Raw genomic sequence first — 19,156 nt, 5'->3', positions numbered from 1 at the left:
ATATTAGATCTACAAACTATAGATCTATTATTAATATAGGAGATCCAAAGGTTCATATGGAAGATCCTATGGTTGAGGATTAGGTAGATCTAGAAGTAATTATGGAGATCAATTTCATACTCTTTAGTAGTTTTAATCGTGTTGTGAACTACAATGTTACATTCATCATAGCTACCTTGTGGTCTATGGAACACTTTCTGGACATCTTAACAATACACATAGTTTATAGTTAATATATCTTGTTAATTGAGTTGGTTAGAGGTAGTTTATTCTTAGCAATTTGTCATTAAAAGGGTTTAAACCATTGTACAAGGTATTAAATTAACACGTAGATACTATACTATACTATTACTATACTATAATAATATATAATAGGATGGTATTATATAAAGTGTGTGTGGAGTTCATTGGTCTGAATTTCTGGGTGTTTGATAATTTCAATACAGTGTTGGAGTAAAAATTCAAATTCTGTAATTTTGTTATTTTCAAAATTGGTATACCAATTATACCAAACTACAATTAACTTAACCTTTTCAACCACTAAATTATTAATTATTTGTCATTTTTATTGAAATTTAATTAGAAATTTTGTGATTTTGGAAATAATTGTCAAAGTTGATCGGGTTAGCAAATGAAGAGGAAAATAATCTCCATTTTTGCTGCTTTAACCACTTATTTACCAAATTTAATTAGTAAAATAAAAATGAAATGTAAATATGTTGCAAATATGGATAATTGGTGCGGATACGTAAATAAGTGTATAACTCCCTGTGTAATCAAATCCACGGTGCCCATCCGACGAACATTCTTGATAGTAAATGTTTGTTGATTGATGACTTAATTAACTCATTTATGTAAATGTTATTATTCACCTTCTCATTTATATATATCACCTCCATACCAACTTCTCCCTTACCCACATTGTTCACATTATTCATCTTATTCACACTATTTCCAGGATTATTCATCTTATTCACACTATTTCCAGGATTATTCACATTATTCACACTATTTCCAGGATTATTCGTAGTATTCATCTTATTCACGGTGTTATTGTGTGTTGTGGTGAAGATATTGATGTGGTTTGTGAGTTTGAGAGTGATTTTGTTTTGTATGTTATCCCACTTGATCATGGGATCGAGGATGAAGTTGTACAGAATTAGCTTTATTATTTCCTTATTCGTCGTTAACATCTCATAGAAACTTAAACTATTATTATAATACAACCCACACACATTCACATTACTCACTCCTACACATTATTATACAATTATTTAATAATTAATAAATTGTGTTAAAAAAATGCAAAAGTTGATCGGGCTACGATTTACTGAGGAAATTTTCCTCCATTTCTGCTGATTCAACCACTTATTTACCAAATTTAATTAGTAAATTAAAAATAAATATCAATAGCTTGGAAATAGAATAGTAACTAAAATAAGTTAACTAACTGTGTGAGCGGGACCAAGCACCGTAACGTACCCAGATTATGTAGTATGATTGGAGTTAATCTGAACGGAACAAGTTCCGGAATTAGTAACTTCAAACCCTTATCAAATAGACAATCGTAGTCTACGTGTACCATATCACCGTTTTTAACGTCGATTAGGATGTTTTCGGTGTGTCTGTCACCCAGTCCTATGATATATCCGAAGATGTTCCAGATACTACAACTTAGGTTAAACTTATTACTCATTTCATATAATTTATTATATTCTATTACTCCCTCCCTTTTCATTATATATCTCATTAAACTGTTGTAATACTCATTTACGGTGCCTGCTCCCACAGTACCAGATGTACCAGCAGAACCTGGAGCAGCACTTTTTACACCCTTCTCAACTACAATCATACTATTTACCGTATTAACAGTATTAGTATTAGGAGCAGCAGAATTGGTAGAATTAGTACCCTGTGAACTGGTACCCTGGGTATTATAAAGCATCTTCAGAATGGTATTGTAGATGTAGTAGGAATTATGATAGTGTTTGGAGTTGACATATTTGATATACAACATGATGAGTTTTTTCATATCGATGTTTCCTCCGGAGATTGGATTTTCTACTTGATTATTATGTTCCACGTCGTTGTAGAGCGTTTTCAGGGTTATTAAATTGGGTAGGAACTGGATCAGGCCTATGATTTCTGAGATTATTACCACGTTGAACACCGGGAGCTTGTACTGGAATTTGTACTCTATTAACTTGTTCACATACTTTATACTGTCCATACTACGCAAATCCTTACGCAAATCTCCCTTCAACTCGTTCTTCAATATGAAACTTCTCTTACCCATGTTCACAGTATTACCAGAGTTCACAGTGTTCTCAGCAGTTTGACAGTGTTTAGGGTCCAAATTTGTGTATTTTGATCCTACCAAAATATTATTTGAGCCCTGTAGATTAGTGATGAATGTGATGATTTTGGGTTTTTGTTTGGATTTGAGGGTGATAATTTGGTCTAGAATGTTAGTAATGTATTCCTTATTCACATTATAATAAATGTTACTAAACAACAATATCTCATAGTTAGGCAATAATATCCCGCAGTCCACCCCTTTACTCATGTCCACCACACCTACAGTACCCCCAGTACTCTGTGAAAGTGTGTGTGAGAAGAACTGTTTGAGATTTTGTAAATACTTTAGTTCATCGTTTTGTTTCGTATTGTTTAGTGACAATTTGTATAATTCGTTGTACAACACATTGTATCTCACGATCACCTCTGATAATCTACTCACAGCAGAAATTTTAACAGTGTTCCCAGTGTTCCCAGTATTGGTAATCTTGGTGTAAATACTGTTGAGAGTATTATTTTTAGAGTATTTAAAGTATGTTATATACCATAACACTACATTAGGATACTTTTGCAGCAGTTTACTCAGTACCGTGATACTAATATTATTTAGTAATTTGTGAACGGTTGACCCGATTAATTGATTAATAACAATGTAATAAAAGAGGATTGGTATTTTATTAATGTAATGATTGAATATTGTGAACATTTGTTTGTAGAAGAAGGTGACCAACTCCTCGGATAATATCACGTTTCGCTCCAACTCCACATTTCCCTCACGACTATATCTTATTATTATATATATTATTCTTATCATTATACTCTCTATTGAGTATTCTTTCGTATCGGTGCTTGCAAACGCAGCATCATCTGCAGCAATATTAGGTTTATTTTCCTCTCTAATTTTCCTAACTGCATCATCTGTAGCATTAGTAGAATAATGTAACAGAGTGAGAAAGTGTATATTAAGAGTATGTAGTAATAGATTGGAGTAATCATATAAGTTAGTTATACCAATTATACCATCCACTCCCATTACACTACGACTATCCTTTACCACACTATTACCACTATTCACACTATTTACAGTATCCTTCACCACACTGGTACTACTGAGTATAGTATTAATTTGTATGAGATTGATGGTGTTATCATCGGTGTTGTGATTGGGATTGAGTGTGATGGTGTGTGAGTTGACAAGTTTATTAATGATAAGTTGGTACAGGTAGTTGGAGTACAAGTAATACAACTTGTAATTACTACTGACACTTAGTAATCTTAAAATATTATTCACTATCACACATTGCAAATTATTATCCAGTCCACAATAATACTTCATTAATAACATTTCTATCTCTATCCCACCAATTTTTACACTGTTTTCCTCAGCAATTTGTACCATATCCACATTATTAACACTATTTACACCATTTACACTATGAATATTATTAACACTATTGAAAGTAGGAATGAGTAGGTTATGATATGTGATGTAGGCTTGTTGTAAAAAAGAGTTAAAGAGTTTAAAGTAGTAAAAATCTCCGGAATTCTGAATTTCATGCGTTAAATTCTCTTTTATAAACTGATACAGCTGATGATCATTTACTTCATTGTAAATTATGTTATTGTACATGCGTAAATTGAATAACCGAAGGATATAATTTACTGCATTTTTTTCATCCCACTTCTTGTACACTTTATATATCTCAATCACATTATCCGATCTCAATTTCTTACTCCTAGTCACCAGACTACACAGTATGTCATCTGTATCAATCTTATTACGAGTATACAAACTGTGTAAATATTGGGTAAGATTGAGTGTGGATAAGTTTTGTATGTATTTAACGTAATTATTCATATTATTCTCACGTATCGATACATATAATAATTTTATACTCTCCGACATACTCATTGTATTACCAACTATAGCAGAAGAATTAGTAGAAGCAGCATTTGCCTCGGTAGTATTAACAGTAGTATCCATAGTGTGTAGTTGCCACAGTGTTAAATCGCCCAACTTACTATCAACTGTGTTCAAATAATTGTAAAGAATATGATTCCCTAGATGTAAATAACATTGTGCGAGAATGTGTAGGTAATCCTGTGATGTCACGGGTTTACAAATGCTGATTGGGTATTTATGTGTAATATCCACGAGATAATCATCATATAACGTATAATTAACAAGGTTAACAGAGGTGATGCTGTTAATTATGTGAATAGTCCTTGTATAGGATTTTATATAGTAAGAACACTTAAACAAACGCTCCACGTTCATACTACTCATTATCACACTGTAAATTCTCATCAACTCTTTATTCACACTTCTTTCCGAGTTTACATTCTTGTTTACTGTGTTTACTTTGTCAACTGTGTGTATAGAATGTATAGAATGTGTAGAATGTGTAGAGTGTGTAGAGTATGGGGTAACTGTGTGTGTGGTGGTGGAGTTGATGTAGTCTAAAAGGTAATAGAGAATTTCTAGTGATAAGTAATCCTTATCCTCATTCTCTATATTATACAATAATATGCCATTCAACTTTTCTACCAAATTATATATCCCTGAAGCAACATCATTTTCCTCAGCAGCAATAGGAGCAGGAACATCAGGAGCAAAAAGATTTTCTACGGGATCAAAAAGATTTTGATAATGATTAGGAGAGTTACATGTGTTACTGAGAATAAAATCATTAAGAATATGTATGATGATGTATTTTAATAGTGAGGGTATGTAAATGAGTGCTAAATCGAGTAATTGGTACAACTTCCTCCTAGGGCATGTGGGACTAATATTCTGAATTAAATATAAAACAAAGTATCGAAAATCAATATTTGACCTGTTAAATATGTTGTTGTAGATTGATTTTTCGATTTTTTTATTCCTGGTGTATTTTATTTCTGTCATGTCTATGCTGTCAATTTTGATATCAAACTCCCTCATCAACTTGTACATTGTATACAATGTTATCTTTATATGCATATTATTCATCAAATATCTCTCCATCACCTCCAAACACATCTCTCTAACATTTTTTTCAGTATTAGCAGCAGCAACTACTGCAACATTTTTTACAGAATTATTTTCCTCTACAGCAGCAGTTACTGCAGCAACAGAAGCAGCAGAATTAGTAATATTTTCCACATTTAGATTGCTGCAGTTGAGTAAATTATGAGTGTAAATGTGAATGATAATATTAATGGTGAGGATAATAATGTCATCAATTTTATATGACAAATTATTCATGTAATATATCAACACATTGTAACAATATTTATACACTTCAGGTACAGAAACAACTTCAACAACATTTTCCTCAGTCACGTTGCTGCTGAGTGATTGTAGAGTCTGTAGAAGGAAATATTTCTTATTATAATAAATGTTATGATCAATAATTTCAGAATTAAACTTGTTTAACAGTTTGGTTACGGTGTTTTTGAGGTAATTTTGAGTACTCCTATCGTACACCTGAGAGTTTATAATTTTCATCATTTTACGCAGATAATATTGAAAAAAGTAACCATACTTTGGATTATATATTAATTTAAATATCTTTACATATATTATCACATTACTCTCATACATACACAATTCTGGTGCTTCTGTTGATGGTTCTTCATTACACACATTCTCCACACTCTTTACGCTATCCACATTCTCCAAACTCTCTACAGTGTTTACACACTTAACAGTGTTAACAGTATTCTGAGTATAAGAGTGTAGTAGAAAGAGAATGAAATTGAGGTTTGTGTTGTGATTGTGGTGCAGTGAGATGAGTAGCTGGAATAATAACCTGTCCACATCAATCACCTCTACCAATCCCGTACCCTCAATCTTATAATACTTTTCAGTCATCATACTATTCATATTATTTATAGTATTAGCAGCAGAATTGATAGTATTATTTTCCACACTCTTGTTAACAGTACCACTACTGATCCTAGTGTTTAGAAAATTAAGTAAAGAGTTGAACGAATTAATATTGTATAGGAATTGAGGATTAACATTTAATTCTAGGCACAAATTCATTAAGCTTACTACGTCACAGTCTAATCCGTTGTGTGTGTTATCACAGGGTAATTGTTGTGACAGTGTTAAGTATGTGAGATAATCTTGAACCGTGAGTATGTCACGGTATAACAAATTAACCTTGAGTTTACCCCTGGGATATGCAAATTTCTGAATATTTGCCATTATGAAAGTTTTATCATATAATAAATATTTAAACTTATCCGTAGCATCTGTTAACTCGTAATTTATACTTTTGAATCGCTCAATTCCAAAGTAATATCCCAATACAAACTCGTCAAACTTAGTCAAGCCAGTCTTATTCTTCAACTTACCACTCTTCTTAGCAACATTTTTTACACTTTTTTCCTCTCCAATTTTCTCCTTAGCAGCAGTTCCAGCAGAATTTACAGATTTATTTTCCTGGGTAATACAACTAGTAACAGTATTGAATGGTAGTATTGGGATAATTGTTATAGCCGATTGTATGTAAAAGTGTAGGTAAAACTGATAAAAGAACTTGTAAAATGTAAACTCGTAGCTTACATTTACAATAAACTTATCCTCATCAATTGAAAGTTTATTGTAAAGTTTATTCAATTTGTTGTATAAATTATTGTAATAAATTACTTTATACATTTTTTCACTTAATATTTTATTATTCCACAGTAATTTACTTATTATTCCCTCCACAGTGTCATCAGTCACGTTATTATACTTTAACAATAACAATTTTAACTTACACAAATCCAATTCTCCCACCACCTTTTCATCTTTTTCATCTTTTTTTATTCTTTTTACGAGTTTATTTCTTATTAAATTGTCATTTGTGGCAGTGTGAGTGGTATTATTGGCGGTAACTGTACCACTCTGTAAGTTTGAGAATAGTGTGGAATTGTGTAGTTTAATGTAATTATTGTAGTAATTATAGACATTATTTTGTGTAAAATTACAGAAATTATCAATTTTCAACATCACACACTACAAGACGATTATCTGTTTTTCAACACATATAATAAAAAACATATTTTTTTACATTATTTTTATAGAATTTATTATTTAATTTTTGTGGAATTGGTTGAGTAATTTGACTTTGATTCCCCATTTTGATTCCAACTACACATTCCACAAATTATTCCATAAATTTAATCAAATTAAATATAATTAAATTAATTAGAATTAAATGAATTGAAATAAAATAAAATAATAAATTGATTGAAAGAATGAATTGAATAATTGATTGAAAGAATGAGATTTTGTGGAGATGAGTTTGATAAATGTGACGAATATAAAGATTGGGAATAATGTTTGTAGTATAAAGTTGCCGTTGATATTTCAAATCGAGTTTGAATGCCTAGAAGATCTCAAACACGACGTCGAATGGAAAGTCATCTACATCACGTCCGATGGCTCCGGATACGTCAATTCTACCTCTAATAGTGAGGGAAACACTGATAATTCTGTGGATAATATGATGGAACAGGAGAAAGAATATTTGGTCAGTAATAACAAGGGTGAGATAATATTGGATGCGGTTTGTCTAGGACCGCTTTATAAAGGTATTCTCGAATTCGAATTCAGAGTCAATCCTCCCAATTTCTCGAGAGTAACCCACTCTAGTTATACTCTGGCTATATATCCCCATTATTTACACATTTTGAACCTATTGACATTTATTTTACAATTTACTATTATTTTTTACCAAATAAGTAGTTACTGCAGCAATATTGGAGATTAATTTCTCTCCATTTGCTAGCCCGATCGACTTTTGCATTTTATTTTTTTAAACCCTAAATTATTAATTAGTTTTCTAATTTTGACGAAATAACTAATATATTTTTAGTTGCGGCCTGAGAGTGTGTTGGGAATGCAGGCGATATTGATAAGTGGGAATTACTGTGACCAGGAATTTATTCGTATTGGTTACTACACTAACAATGTGTACGACGAGGAGAGTCTGGTGGAGAACCCGCCAGACCTACCAATCCTGGACAAGATCGTACGTTGTATCATAGACCAACCCAGAGTTACAAGGTTCCCAATCAAGTGGGATAACGACAACCTCATCGATTTCGAAGGCAATAATCTCAATTACGTTATCAACAGTGATACTGATAGTAATACTACTGAAGATAATGTTGATACCAATACTACAGATACTATGGATGGTAATACTACTGAAGATAATGTTGATACCAATACTACAGATACTGTGGATACCAATACTACAGAGGATACTGTTGAGTATACGGAAGAGGTTAGAAAGAGAAGATATGAGGAGATTTAACACTTGATAATATTTTATACTAATGTACTTATAACATTTTACCATACTTTAAGTACATACTTAGTACTATATACCCTTAAATATATACCCCAAGAGGGAGCTACTTAACTATATACTATTACTATACTACAATATACTATTAATATACATAATATTATAGTGTTAATATATTAGTTTGTTCCATCTCCTGTTGGTTAGTTTGTATTTAACGGTTTTAATCCCGAAATTGAACACTACTAGCCCGTTAGAAAAGGTAAACCCTGACAAATGTTTCTCGTCAGTTTTTCTCCAAATTAAATTATTCTCATATCTCACTTCATCACACTCGCCCTGGGTTATTACGTAGTAATATCCCAAACCTTCCTTCTCATCTCTTAATTGGACTCTATACTCAGGGTAATTCATTAGTATCTTATTTCCCCTGTTATCCTGGGTAAATAACCTGATTGGCGGGATCTTATAACGTTTGTATACCCAGACCCTTGATTTATATTTGTACGTAACAATCTCCGTATCAAATGTGAGATATAATTTACTCTTGGCGTCGCTGTAAATTATGAAATACGGCGATTTATCACGGGAATTCCACAAGAGCGTTTTCTTAAATGATACCTCAGTACATCTGACGCCCTCATTTATACTCAGCAAAAGTATCATAAAACGCGTGTTAATTAGCTCCCACACATAATCTTCTCTGGACATTAGCACTGTTTGACCTTTTTCATCTTGTTTATGCAGCTGGATTGGGGGGATTAAGAACTCTTTTCTGGCCCATTCATCGTCTTTCAGAGTTGAGACAATAAAGTAATTGTCGAATTCAAGAACACAAACCTTGTTTTTGCTGCTGAAGATGATTTTTTTCGGGTAACTCTGCAGTAACCCGCGGGACCAAATTTCCACATCACAATTCTTAACACTGTCGTATTGCGTCACCATAGCACATTTGGCATCAGGTTCCAGTGTGAAAATGCATTTATTCGCGGAATTTACGTATGGATTCCACTTTTCCAAGTGCATCGGGATCACATTTCCAAGCTCGTCCTCAGAGTATAACTTGATAAAATTTGGTAATTTAGTCACCTTGGTCCAGCTTTTGTCATCATTTCTGAGAAGCAGAATTTTGTCCGAATCCAAAGTAATATCTCCACTACTTAAATTATATAATATTATTTTAGCGGATTCCCTGTCATTTAGTGATTTCCACACAGTTCTAACGTTATATTTTACCATGACACAGAAGATTTCAGGGTTAACTCTGTAGAGAATTGACACATCTCCAGAGATACTCAAGACCACATTAAACTTGTCTGGTGTCATTCTTTTCACATATCCAGCATCTGTCTGTTCATAAAGGTTAATTGGAGGTATATTAACTTGCTGCTGTGTCCACTTCTGTTCTATGAATTTGTACAGTATGAACCAAGATTCAAACTGTAAGATTAATATATTGAGAATTTTATAATAGTAAAGTGATTTCGGGTACTGTTGACTCGGGTCATTAAACTTACATTTCCACAGGAAATAACCCAAAACCTTCACGTATTTACAACTGTTTTCACTAAATTGGTACCAGTAACCTTGATTTAAACTGTTAAGTTTATATTTTCTCGTGTTTAACTCGATGTCTTTACAAGGCCTCAGTGGTTCAATCTGGTCACTACCGCTTATACTTCGCCCAAATTTACAGCTTAGTTTTACTTTTTTCGGGCACCTGTCACCTTTTTTACAAGAGTTAAGACGTTTTTTAAGGCTTCTTGTTATTGTGCTGCGGTTAAGATCTTCGGGCGTTACATCGTCGGGATCAGTTGGGACCTTAAGTTTCGGGAAGTTAAGTTTAATTTTCTTTTCATTTAGAAAATGAAGCGTAAAATTATTCCTCAGGATGTTAAAGAGGAGAGTCTCGGGGTAACCAAATTCCATGAAAGATTTGTATTCAAACACGTTCACGTTGAGGTACTCGATTTTCTCACAGAAATCCTCAATAGAAACTTCAATTGTGAGATCCAGCGGGTTTAATTTATACTCTGACGGCTTAAATTCGGTTAATTCCGGGTCAAAAAAGAGAATTTTAGTTATGTCATGTCTTGTGTTAGATATGTTCTCCCAGGGCTCAAATGGGCTCCGCTTCCTCACTAAAACCAACTTCCCCTCGTTAAAAAACGATAAATAACGAGGAAACTCTAATCTACTCAATATTTCACTCATTATTAATACTATTAATCTACACACGCTCACTCATCTCCAGACACATAATCTCAGCTAGCTAATACTCATACCATACCCTCAGATATTCAGACAATAATTTTAAATATTAATTTATACATAATTTATTAATTATTTTACATTAATTTGATGTTAATTTTGTATATTTAAATGTTATTTTAGGGTTTTGGAGTTGTAATTTACGGATTTGGACACCTCTCCAGGGCCCTAAATTTCGCTCAATTACCTCCAATTTAGGGTTAAATTAGTAATTTTTACGCCTTAATTAGTATAAAATTAAGTATAATTATCATTAAATTAGAATAATAAAATTTAGATTAAAAAGTTAAATAAGTTTGAGAATTGAGAGGATTGAGAATTTAATGCGATCGTAGAGGTTTTGGAAGTTGTCAAGTGCGGGTCTGACGTCGATGTAAACTTGTAAATAATTTGCCGACTTAGGGTCATCGTAGTAGTCCAGCACATACCTCACCTCCCTACCACACCTGTCCACGTACCAATCATGCCTATCAAACGGTTTCTCATATCTACACAACAATTAACCTCAATAAGTAGAAAAATGTCAACTCGTTATGCGTAAATTTATTACCCGTGACGGGGTAGTTACCTGGTGAATAATCTGACAAGGTAAGATTTAGGACTTGGATTATTATATTTACCAACAAACCGCCTCAATTTCGGACTCTTACACTCACTAAACAAAAATTAAATTTATTTACAAAATAATTAAACAAATGAATAAAAAGTGAAAAAATGTGGAAAAAGGGTGTAGATTGTTACGATTGATGTAATTTTTCGTATTTGAGTATTTGGTTCCAGGAGAGTTCGTTGACTTCGTTGTGCGCTTTAACGGCCTCTGACATGTAATTACTATTCCCGTCGTCCTTATTCTTCATCAACAACGCATTATAAAACTGCATCGCAGAAGGATACACCCAGTCTAACGCAAAATAACAAGTAATTTACAATGTTAACTACTTAATAATTGTAAAATTAACTAAAAAAAGATAATTTAGACTGAGAAAAAGATAATTTTGGAGAAAATTTGTAACTTTGTAGAAGATTACTTTGATCATGACCGGCTCTTGGAATTGATGATTTTTCGCGTTTTGTATCCAAGTTAACTCCGTTTAAAGGCTCATTTGGCAGGTTTGGCATGTTATTGTCCTCGTTTAAGGGGCAGAAACTGCCCTCGCCGTGCGTGTCCTCATCACTCAACTTAAATAAATTATTCAAAAACATTTTATCTACTCCTTCCCAATAGAATCACACAAAATTTTAAATTATTTTATTATTTCACAAATTTTATCATTTTAATAATTTTAAATATTTTAAATATTTTTGAATTTTAAAATTTTAATTTTTATCGCAATAAATAATTTTTAAAAATTTTTAACAAATTTCAAAATTTTCAACTTTTCACAAATTTTACCATTTTATCCCCCAAATCCCAAAATTAACATCCAAAATACATCGGAAATACATAAAAAACTGTAAACTCCTAACTCCACTCCTAAAACCCTTTAGAAATCTGTAAACTCCGTGAAAAATGGCCCGGAACAGTGAGAAGGCGAATGCGATGTTGAATAAGTGGCTCCGTATAAAGAGCGGTTTGGAGCAGGAGCAGGTACTCCGGCCCCGTCACACGGCTGAGGTCACCAACTTAAAAGAGGCTGAAAAATGGCGTAGTGCCACAATAAAGGAAATAATGTTCAACATTAACAAGATCCAAGACGGTTCACTGGGCGAGTTTGTGGTCCGTGATTTGAATGACGAGATTAATCGTCTGATTGGGATCCGGAAGCACTGGGATGACAGGATCATAGAACTGGGCGGTACAGACTACCGTAGACTTTCGGCTAATTTAGAGTCGAGTTACGGAGCTGAATTGAAAATTGGTGGGAGTGGTTATAAATACTTTGGCGCAGCAAAGAATTTGCCAGGAGTGAGGGAACTGTTTGAACAGCAGCAGAAAGAAGTTGAACAGAGCTTAAAAGATGTATCAAGAGCTGAGTTATACCGTATGATAAGGCCAGACTACTACGGGTTCAATGATGAACGAGATGAAGAATTGTTACTACAAGAATATAACAAAGAACAAGAACTCTTACACAATAATTTGGTATAGTATTTTTTATACTTTTTATGATATTTATGCTAGTTATGGTATGGGTTAGGGTTTAGAGTTGTTTTTAGGCAATAGCAGCAGTTTTGAGTGTTTTGAGAGGGTTTTGGAGACTTGAATCACTGACTCCTAGAGCATTAGCAAGGGATTCAGCAGGTTCTCTAAGAGAAGGATTAGTAGATACTCCAGTGGCTTTGGATAGTGCGTCGGCTTTCCCATGTAGGTCCTTGGCCTTGGACCAAATCTTAGTAGCATCAGTACCATTACCAACTTGACCCTGTCGATTTTTGGCCTTCTTGACGTTGAGGATTGTATCGTAGACTTTCTCAAGATCTTCATAGGCACTTACAACAGCCTTGACCTTCTCATTAACTTAATTTGTTTCGTAACTCCCATCAGTTGTTAGTTGATTGTACTTGGTTCTTACTCCTTCAAATTTATCTATTACATGACCAGAATTAGTATCATCAGGACTATTAGCTAGTGCTTCTACTTTCTCATATAAACTAGTACCACCAGTACCTTTGACTGCATCCCTAAGTCCTTGTGTTTTAGTATTAAGATCATTAAGTGTATTATCACTAGCCAGTGTATCGGCTTTTTTGTTCGTTTAGAAGATAAAAATCAGGATTGGATACTCAAGAACCTCACAGTCCATAGGAACAGACTTACTAGGATCAACAGGATCACTGGTACACAACCTCAGATGCCTATGGAACACACTGGCAACCTGACCAGACACAACAGGTTCAGACACTGGAGCTGCGGCTTTGGTTACAGGTGGCTCTAGAGCTTTGGTAACAGGTTGTTCTACTACCTTGGTTACTGGTTCTACTACCTTAGTTACTGGTGGTACTACAGGTTCTGCAACTAAAGGCACTATTTAAAATTCAGTTTCTTCTTTGTATTTTCATCTTTGTGGACGAAGAAATCATTGGAAACAAGGCCTAATTCAATCAGAGTGATATTCTTAAAATTGTTATCATCACTAGATTTCCAGACATCTTTGTTGTTATGTTTAATATTCTTACACTTGACACCGCTCTTAAGTGTGAACCTATAAGCGAAATCGACTAGGCTAACTGTGTAATCTGGTGTCTTAAGTTCCTTATTTTTGTCGTCATAGAATTTAACTTTAGTAATGTCATGTCTCTTACTGGTTATGTCCTCCCATTTATTTCCCTTATCAGAGCTGTGGAACAGTTTGAATCCATTGTTACTAAGCATTATGGCTACATGTTTCTCATTATTCTCAGTCCTGACTCTTACCAAGGTACCATTCACATTCCCTGTGGAGCTCCAAATTTGAACGGTACCCTGGGTAACTTTACTGAACACTTTACCTGACTTCGGAGCGTACTTATGATACTTATTATCATCACTCTTAGAATAGTCAATCTCATTGGTACTCTGATTCTTGGCAATATCAAGGGTAAGCTGGTTAGTGGTGGCAGTTGTTACAGGTGTTGTAGGTGTCGCAGTTTTAGCAGCAGGTGTTGTAGGTGTTGTAGTTGTCTCGGCTGGAGTAACAGCTGTTACAGGTGTTTGCGTAGCAGGAGTAGTTGTAGTTGTGGGAGTTGCCTTTGGTTGAGCAGCAGGTGTAGTAGATGTTACAGGTGTTGTAGGTGTGGCAGCTGTAGTACCAGTTGTGGTTGCTGGAGTTCCAGGAGTAGCAGTAGTTGTAGTTGTTGCTGGAGTTGTCTTAGGTTGAGCAGAAGGTGTAGTAGTTGCTGGAGTTGTAACTGCTGCAGTTGTTACGGGTGTTACCTTTGGTTGAGTAACAGATGTAGTAGTTGGTTTAAAATCTAGTTTCTTAAATTTATTTTTATCCTCACCGATGAAGAAAGAGTTAGAAACAAAAGCAAGATCGAACATCTTAATTTCTTTATAGGTGTTAGGATCCGTACTTTTCCAAACATCATCCTCTCCATACTTAACTTTCTTACAGGTTTTTTCATCATTGAACGTGAACCTGTAAGAGTAGTCAACTAGAGCAACCGTGTAACTCGAGGACGTGAGTTCCTTGTTTTTGTCATCATAGAATTTCAGCTTCATTACATCATACTTGGTATTAGTGATATCGTCCCACTTCCCAGCGAACTTGTTAAGTAGTACAAATCCACCGTTATCAAGTATGATACCTACGTAATTCTTGTTACCCTCACTAATAAATATAACCTTGGTACCAAACAAATTACTTCTTGACTCCCAAACAACATCATTTTTCTCTGTAATCTTAATGAACAAATGATCACCCTTAGGAGTGAAATTATGAATATTACCACTCTGGCTCTTTGAGTACTCAATCTTATCAGTACCCTCAGTCTTATCAATGTCGAGGTCGATGGACTTATCAGTACGAGCTGACAAAGGTTCTTCAGGCGCAGCTGGAGCGGCAGGTTTGGGAGGTCCTGCTGGCTTAGGAGTCTCTTTAACAACAGGAGTTGTTGTAGGTTGAGTTGTTACAGCAGTTGTTACTTGAGCTGTAGCAGGTTTGATCGTCTCAGTTACCTCCTTAGTTGGTTCAGCTACAGGCTTTGCAGGTTCAGCTACTGGTTTAGCCTCCGTGGGTTTAGTGGGCTCTCCAACTTTAACTGTCTCCTTAACCTCTTCTTTAGTCTTAGCCTCATATTCTATCTTCTTGACTTCACCAGACGGGTTCTTAATGAAGAAACAGTTTGAAGCAAGACCTAGCGAAAATACTGTTATCTGTTGAAACTTTGGATCGTCACCTGATTTCCAGACAACCTCTTGACCCAATTTAACCTTCTTACAATTGACTCCACTTTTGAATGTGTGACTAAATGACATGTCTACAATAGTTACATCGTAGTCTGTCTCCTTCAGCACGGCGTCTCCTTCGCCCAGGAACTTCAGCTTCGCAACATCGTGCCTCTTGGAAGTTATGTCAGTCCAATCTTCATCAGCCTCTTGGAACAACGTGAATGTCCTATTGGTCAATAGGACTACAAGGTAATTAATACCCTTGGATTCCTTAGTCCTAACCAACGTCCCAAACACATTAGCAACTGATTTCCAAATTTCATGCTGGCCTTCTGAAACCTTATTGAACAGATGACCTGCCTTGGGAGTGTATGTGACAACTCCATTATCATCCTTATAGTCATACTCGGTGGTGGTCTGCTTCTTCTCAATATCCAGAGCCACGGATGTGGCCTCAGAGGGCTTGGCAGGGGCTGTAACTGCTGGAGCGGCGACTGTCTTAGCCTCAGTTGGTTTAATAGTGTCTCCAGTTGCAATAATGGAATACGATTTAGTTAAGGCAGAGGTATCACCAAATGCGTATGATGGGCCAATACCACCAGTCCCAAACGCATCATAACTACGTATCACTGATTTCCACTTACTATCTTGGATGGTACACGTATAGTACTCCTTCTCGAAACTTACAACTATTTTACAGTCCTCCTCGTTGTAGCTCATATACCTTGGGTAGGGTTTACCAGTTTCATGTTTCCAAACACAGTTTCCGTCATGTGTAATGACTTCGCATTTAAGATCTTCTAGGAAGTAATCAAAATCGTCAAACTCTTTCTCAACTTTACATGTGAGTTCCCCTGGTTTACTGGAATATAACTTAACAATTGGTGGACCTGCTACAAGAGTTGCTTTAGGGGTCACTATTGCTTCTTTAGCTACAGGAGCTTTCACTGGTTCAGCAACTGGAACTTTAACTACAGGAGTAGCAACAGAAATTGCGGCACTTATTTTTGTGGGAGTTACTTCCTTTGTCTGATCTTTAAGACTTGTGACACTGAACTTGTTTTGACGAAGATCGAGATAGAATCCCTTAGGATAACCAAACTCCGTGTCTTCGGTGTGGCTCCACAGTACCATATCCATATTGGTGATCATCACACACCTGACATCATTTTTGAACTCATAACCATATCTACATTCAAACACAATTGGCTCATAATCTTCCTTAGTCAGTTGATGGTACTTTGATGTTCCTTCTTCCAGGGAGAACAGCCTTACCCCGGAGAAATTATGTTTATTTTGAGTGACGTCTTGCCAAGGCTTATTCTGACCGCTCTTGCTAAGGAGCACAAACTTTCCGCTCTGCAACAGAATTGACAGATGTTTCACATCCTTGCCAGAGCCCATGAGTACTACCTTCAGACCATAGTCATTATCTTTCGCAGACCAGATCCTAAGCTCTTTCTTCACAATCCTAGTGATCGACAAATTTGCCTTGGGATTGAAGTGGCCGAATCCTCTCGTCGATCTATAGTCGAAAAGGTCATTATTCTTATTGGTGTTGATATCAAGAACAAAGCCAGTTTTTGAGATCCAATCACTTCCTACCCTATGGGCGTGTATAACTTTATCATTTTCCAGGAATACGTTAACGTTCCTAATACTTGACTCTACACCATAGACCACCACCTTGCTTGAACATTCACTGTCAGTTTTTGCATCCCAAAAAGTATTACCAGCAATACATCCACTGAGGAAGACATTTTTGAATAGGTATCCAGGCTTTGCAGTAAAAGTCCTCCTTTCACCATCATGGTGAAAGTCAAACCCAATTGTACTAGAGGTCTTACCTAGGTCAAGGGATATTTTATTAGAAGCTTTCTGCCATCCACCTTCTGACTTACAATAATGTTCTATCTGACCGTTAAACAGATATATGGTCACATTTTTGGTACTGGAACAAGTGCCTATACCATCAGTGAAAACCTTAGTGACATAATTAGTACTGTCATTAGTCGTCCAAATAGGTGTTTCATCCTTGAAGACCTTGTTAAACATTGAACTACCCTTGGCAGTGAAAATCTTAACATTTCTATTATGATCCACAGTGTAATCGTAGTCATCAGTACTGACCTTCCCACTGATGTTAAGTGTAACGGGTCGACCAGAAGGAGCTACCTTAGGAGTTGCTACAGCAGTAGCAGCCGATACAGGTGTTGTAGCTGAGGGAGTAACTGCTGGTCCACTTACTTGAGGACCAGTTGTTACAGGTATTGTAGTCTGAGCCATTGTAGGAGCCGCCGTTGGTTGAGCCTTACGAGTGATGATTGCCCCTTTGAAATTTAGATTCTTTTGTGAGCTTTCATTCTTGCAGACGAATAATTTGTTTGAAACAAGACCTAGTTCAAAGTGCTTACATGCCTTGGGATCTTCGCTACTCTTCCAAATCTCATCATCTCCGTACTTAATTTTCTTGCAGTTGACTCCATCTTTAAATGTGACTCTGTATCTGAAGTCAAACACGGTAACTAAATAGTCAGTGGACTTCAACTCAGTGTCATTATCACCATAGAATTTCAGTGCAGTAACATTATGTCTTTCCTTGGTTATGTCAGCCCAGGTTTTGCCCTTATCAGAGCTTTGGAATAGTACAAAATCGCGGTTCCGCAACAATACGACTAAGAGTTCATCCTTCTTCTTTCTAACCTTGGTACCAGGCACATTATCTTTGGACTCCCATATGTCAGTCGTTCCCCGTACAACCTTGTTGAACCAGAGCCCAGACTTAGCAGTGTATTCATGATAATCACCGTCCTTAGTGTAGTTAAATTCTGTTGTGGACTGAGTCTTATCGATGTCAACGGTGACTGGTGTGCCAGAAGGAGTTGACACAGAAGTACCCTCAGCTTGAGCCTGAGGAGGTGTAGTAGCAGACGTTTCAGGAGCCTTAGGAGTAGGCGCAGGTTGAGCTTGAGTTGCAGTCGATCCAGCTGGAGCTGTTGTAGGAGCTTCCTTTGGTTGAGTAGTTGCAGTTGCTTGAGCCTTACGGGGAATGATTTCTCCTTTGTAATTTATATTCTTAAATGTATTTTCATTTTTGAAGACGAAAAAATTGTTAGAAACAAGACCAAGTTGAAACTTCGTTATGTCCTTATACTTGTTATCATCCGTATGTTTCCAAATTACATTGTTGTCATACTTGATACTGAGGCATTTAACTCCAGTGTTGAATTTAAATTCATAAGAATACTCATGGACAATGGATCGAGTATAGTCAGAACTAGCAATCTCTTTATCATTATCAGTTAGGAATTTCAGTTCGGAAACGTTATGTCTCTGACTAGTGATGTCTTTCCAGGTATTGGTATTCTTATCCTTGTTAAATAGTACAAAATCACGATTACCAAGTAGTATGGCAACGAATTCATCCTTATTTTTTCTAACCAATGTTCCAGGTATGCCATCTTTGCACTCCCAGATAACGGTTGCTCCCTGG

At 35.5% G+C, this 19,156-nt stretch overlaps 6 protein-coding genes across 6 annotated transcripts; 2 read left to right on the top strand and 4 right to left on the bottom strand.

Moving 5' to 3' along the window:
* Positions 1–386: 386 nt before the first annotated feature.
* Positions 387–7,356, bottom strand: smg1 (Phosphatidylinositol 3- and 4-kinase family protein). The gene is made up of 2 exons (XM_760261.2): positions 1,479–7,356; positions 387–1,245 (listed from the first exon to the last, which is right to left on the bottom strand). Exons 1-2 carry the CDS (start codon positions 7,277–7,279, stop codon positions 777–779), a joined length of 6,270 nt encoding a protein of 2,089 aa, XP_765354.1. The 5' UTR covers positions 7,280–7,356; the 3' UTR covers positions 387–776.
* A 29-nt stretch (positions 7,357–7,385) lies between these two features.
* On the top strand, positions 7,386–8,599 carry ASF1 (ASF1 like histone chaperone family protein). The gene is made up of 2 exons (XM_760260.2): positions 7,386–7,910; positions 8,148–8,599. The coding sequence occupies exons 1-2, from the start codon at positions 7,569–7,571 to the stop codon at positions 8,589–8,591; spliced, it is 786 nt and encodes a 261-aa protein (XP_765353.1). The 5' UTR covers positions 7,386–7,568; the 3' UTR covers positions 8,592–8,599.
* A 154-nt stretch (positions 8,600–8,753) lies between these two features.
* On the bottom strand, positions 8,754–10,796 carry TpMuguga_02g00785 (uncharacterized protein; the record flags this gene model as incomplete). The annotated part of the gene is made up of 1 exon (XM_760259.1): positions 8,754–10,796. One exon carries the CDS (start codon positions 10,794–10,796, stop codon positions 8,754–8,756), a length of 2,043 nt encoding a protein of 680 aa, XP_765352.1.
* Positions 10,797–11,110: 314 nt separating this feature from the next.
* On the bottom strand, positions 11,111–12,219 carry HCCS (Cytochrome c1 heme lyase). The gene is made up of 4 exons (XM_760258.2): positions 11,882–12,219; positions 11,595–11,754; positions 11,422–11,508; positions 11,111–11,341 (listed from the first exon to the last, which is right to left on the bottom strand). Exons 1-4 carry the CDS (start codon positions 12,054–12,056, stop codon positions 11,140–11,142), a joined length of 624 nt encoding a protein of 207 aa, XP_765351.1. The 5' UTR covers positions 12,057–12,219; the 3' UTR covers positions 11,111–11,139.
* Positions 12,056–13,295, top strand: isy1 (Isy1-like splicing family protein). Its single transcript, XM_760257.2, has 2 exons — positions 12,056–12,936; positions 13,011–13,295. The coding sequence occupies exons 1-2, from the start codon at positions 12,364–12,366 to the stop codon at positions 13,212–13,214; spliced, it is 777 nt and encodes a 258-aa protein (XP_765350.2). The 5' UTR covers positions 12,056–12,363; the 3' UTR covers positions 13,215–13,295.
* A 523-nt stretch (positions 13,296–13,818) lies between these two features.
* On the bottom strand, positions 13,819–17,949 carry TpMuguga_02g00782 (uncharacterized protein; the record flags this gene model as incomplete). The annotated part of the gene is made up of 1 exon (XM_760256.1): positions 13,819–17,949. One exon carries the CDS (start codon positions 17,947–17,949, stop codon positions 13,819–13,821), a length of 4,131 nt encoding a protein of 1,376 aa, XP_765349.1.
* Positions 17,950–19,156: the final 1,207 nt, after the last annotated feature.

The sequence above is a fragment of the Theileria parva genome, chromosome 2 (genome assembly GCF_000165365.1).
Source record: "Theileria parva strain Muguga chromosome 2, complete sequence, whole genome shotgun sequence".
Classification (NCBI taxonomy): domain Eukaryota; phylum Apicomplexa; class Aconoidasida; order Piroplasmida; family Theileriidae; genus Theileria; species Theileria parva.
Note: the sequence above shows the minus strand (reverse complement) of the source record. Positions and strands in the feature narration are given on the sequence as shown.

What these genes read in the sequence shown, in the direction of transcription:
- smg1 (XM_760261.2), bottom strand. Translation starts at nt 7,279, where the DNA reads ATGTTGAAAATTGATAATTTCTGTAATTTTACACAAAATAATGTCTAT. An exon ending in ATACTACATAATCTGGGTAC is followed by an intron (nt 1,246 to 1,478) that starts GTTACGGTGCTT and finishes TGTAGGAGTGAG; the next exon opens with TAATGTGAATGTGTGTGGGT.
- ASF1 (XM_760260.2), top strand. Translation starts at nt 7,569, where the DNA reads ATGAGTTTGATAAATGTGACGAATATAAAGATTGGGAATAATGTTTGT. An exon ending in ATCCTCCCAATTTCTCGAGA is followed by an intron (nt 7,911 to 8,147) that starts GTAACCCACTCT and finishes ATATATTTTTAG; the next exon opens with TTGCGGCCTGAGAGTGTGTT.
- HCCS (XM_760258.2), bottom strand. Translation starts at nt 12,056, where the DNA reads ATGTTTTTGAATAATTTATTTAAGTTGAGTGATGAGGACACGCACGGC. An exon ending in AAGAGCCGGTCATGATCAAA is followed by an intron (nt 11,755 to 11,881) that starts GTAATCTTCTAC and finishes ATTTTGCGTTAG; the next exon opens with ACTGGGTGTATCCTTCTGCG. An exon ending in CTTGTCAGATTATTCACCAG is followed by an intron (nt 11,342 to 11,421) that starts GTAACTACCCCG and finishes ATTGTTGTGTAG; the next exon opens with ATATGAGAAACCGTTTGATA.
- isy1 (XM_760257.2), top strand. Translation starts at nt 12,364, where the DNA reads ATGGCCCGGAACAGTGAGAAGGCGAATGCGATGTTGAATAAGTGGCTC. An exon ending in AACTCTTACACAATAATTTG is followed by an intron (nt 12,937 to 13,010) that starts GTATAGTATTTT and finishes AGTTGTTTTTAG; the next exon opens with GCAATAGCAGCAGTTTTGAG.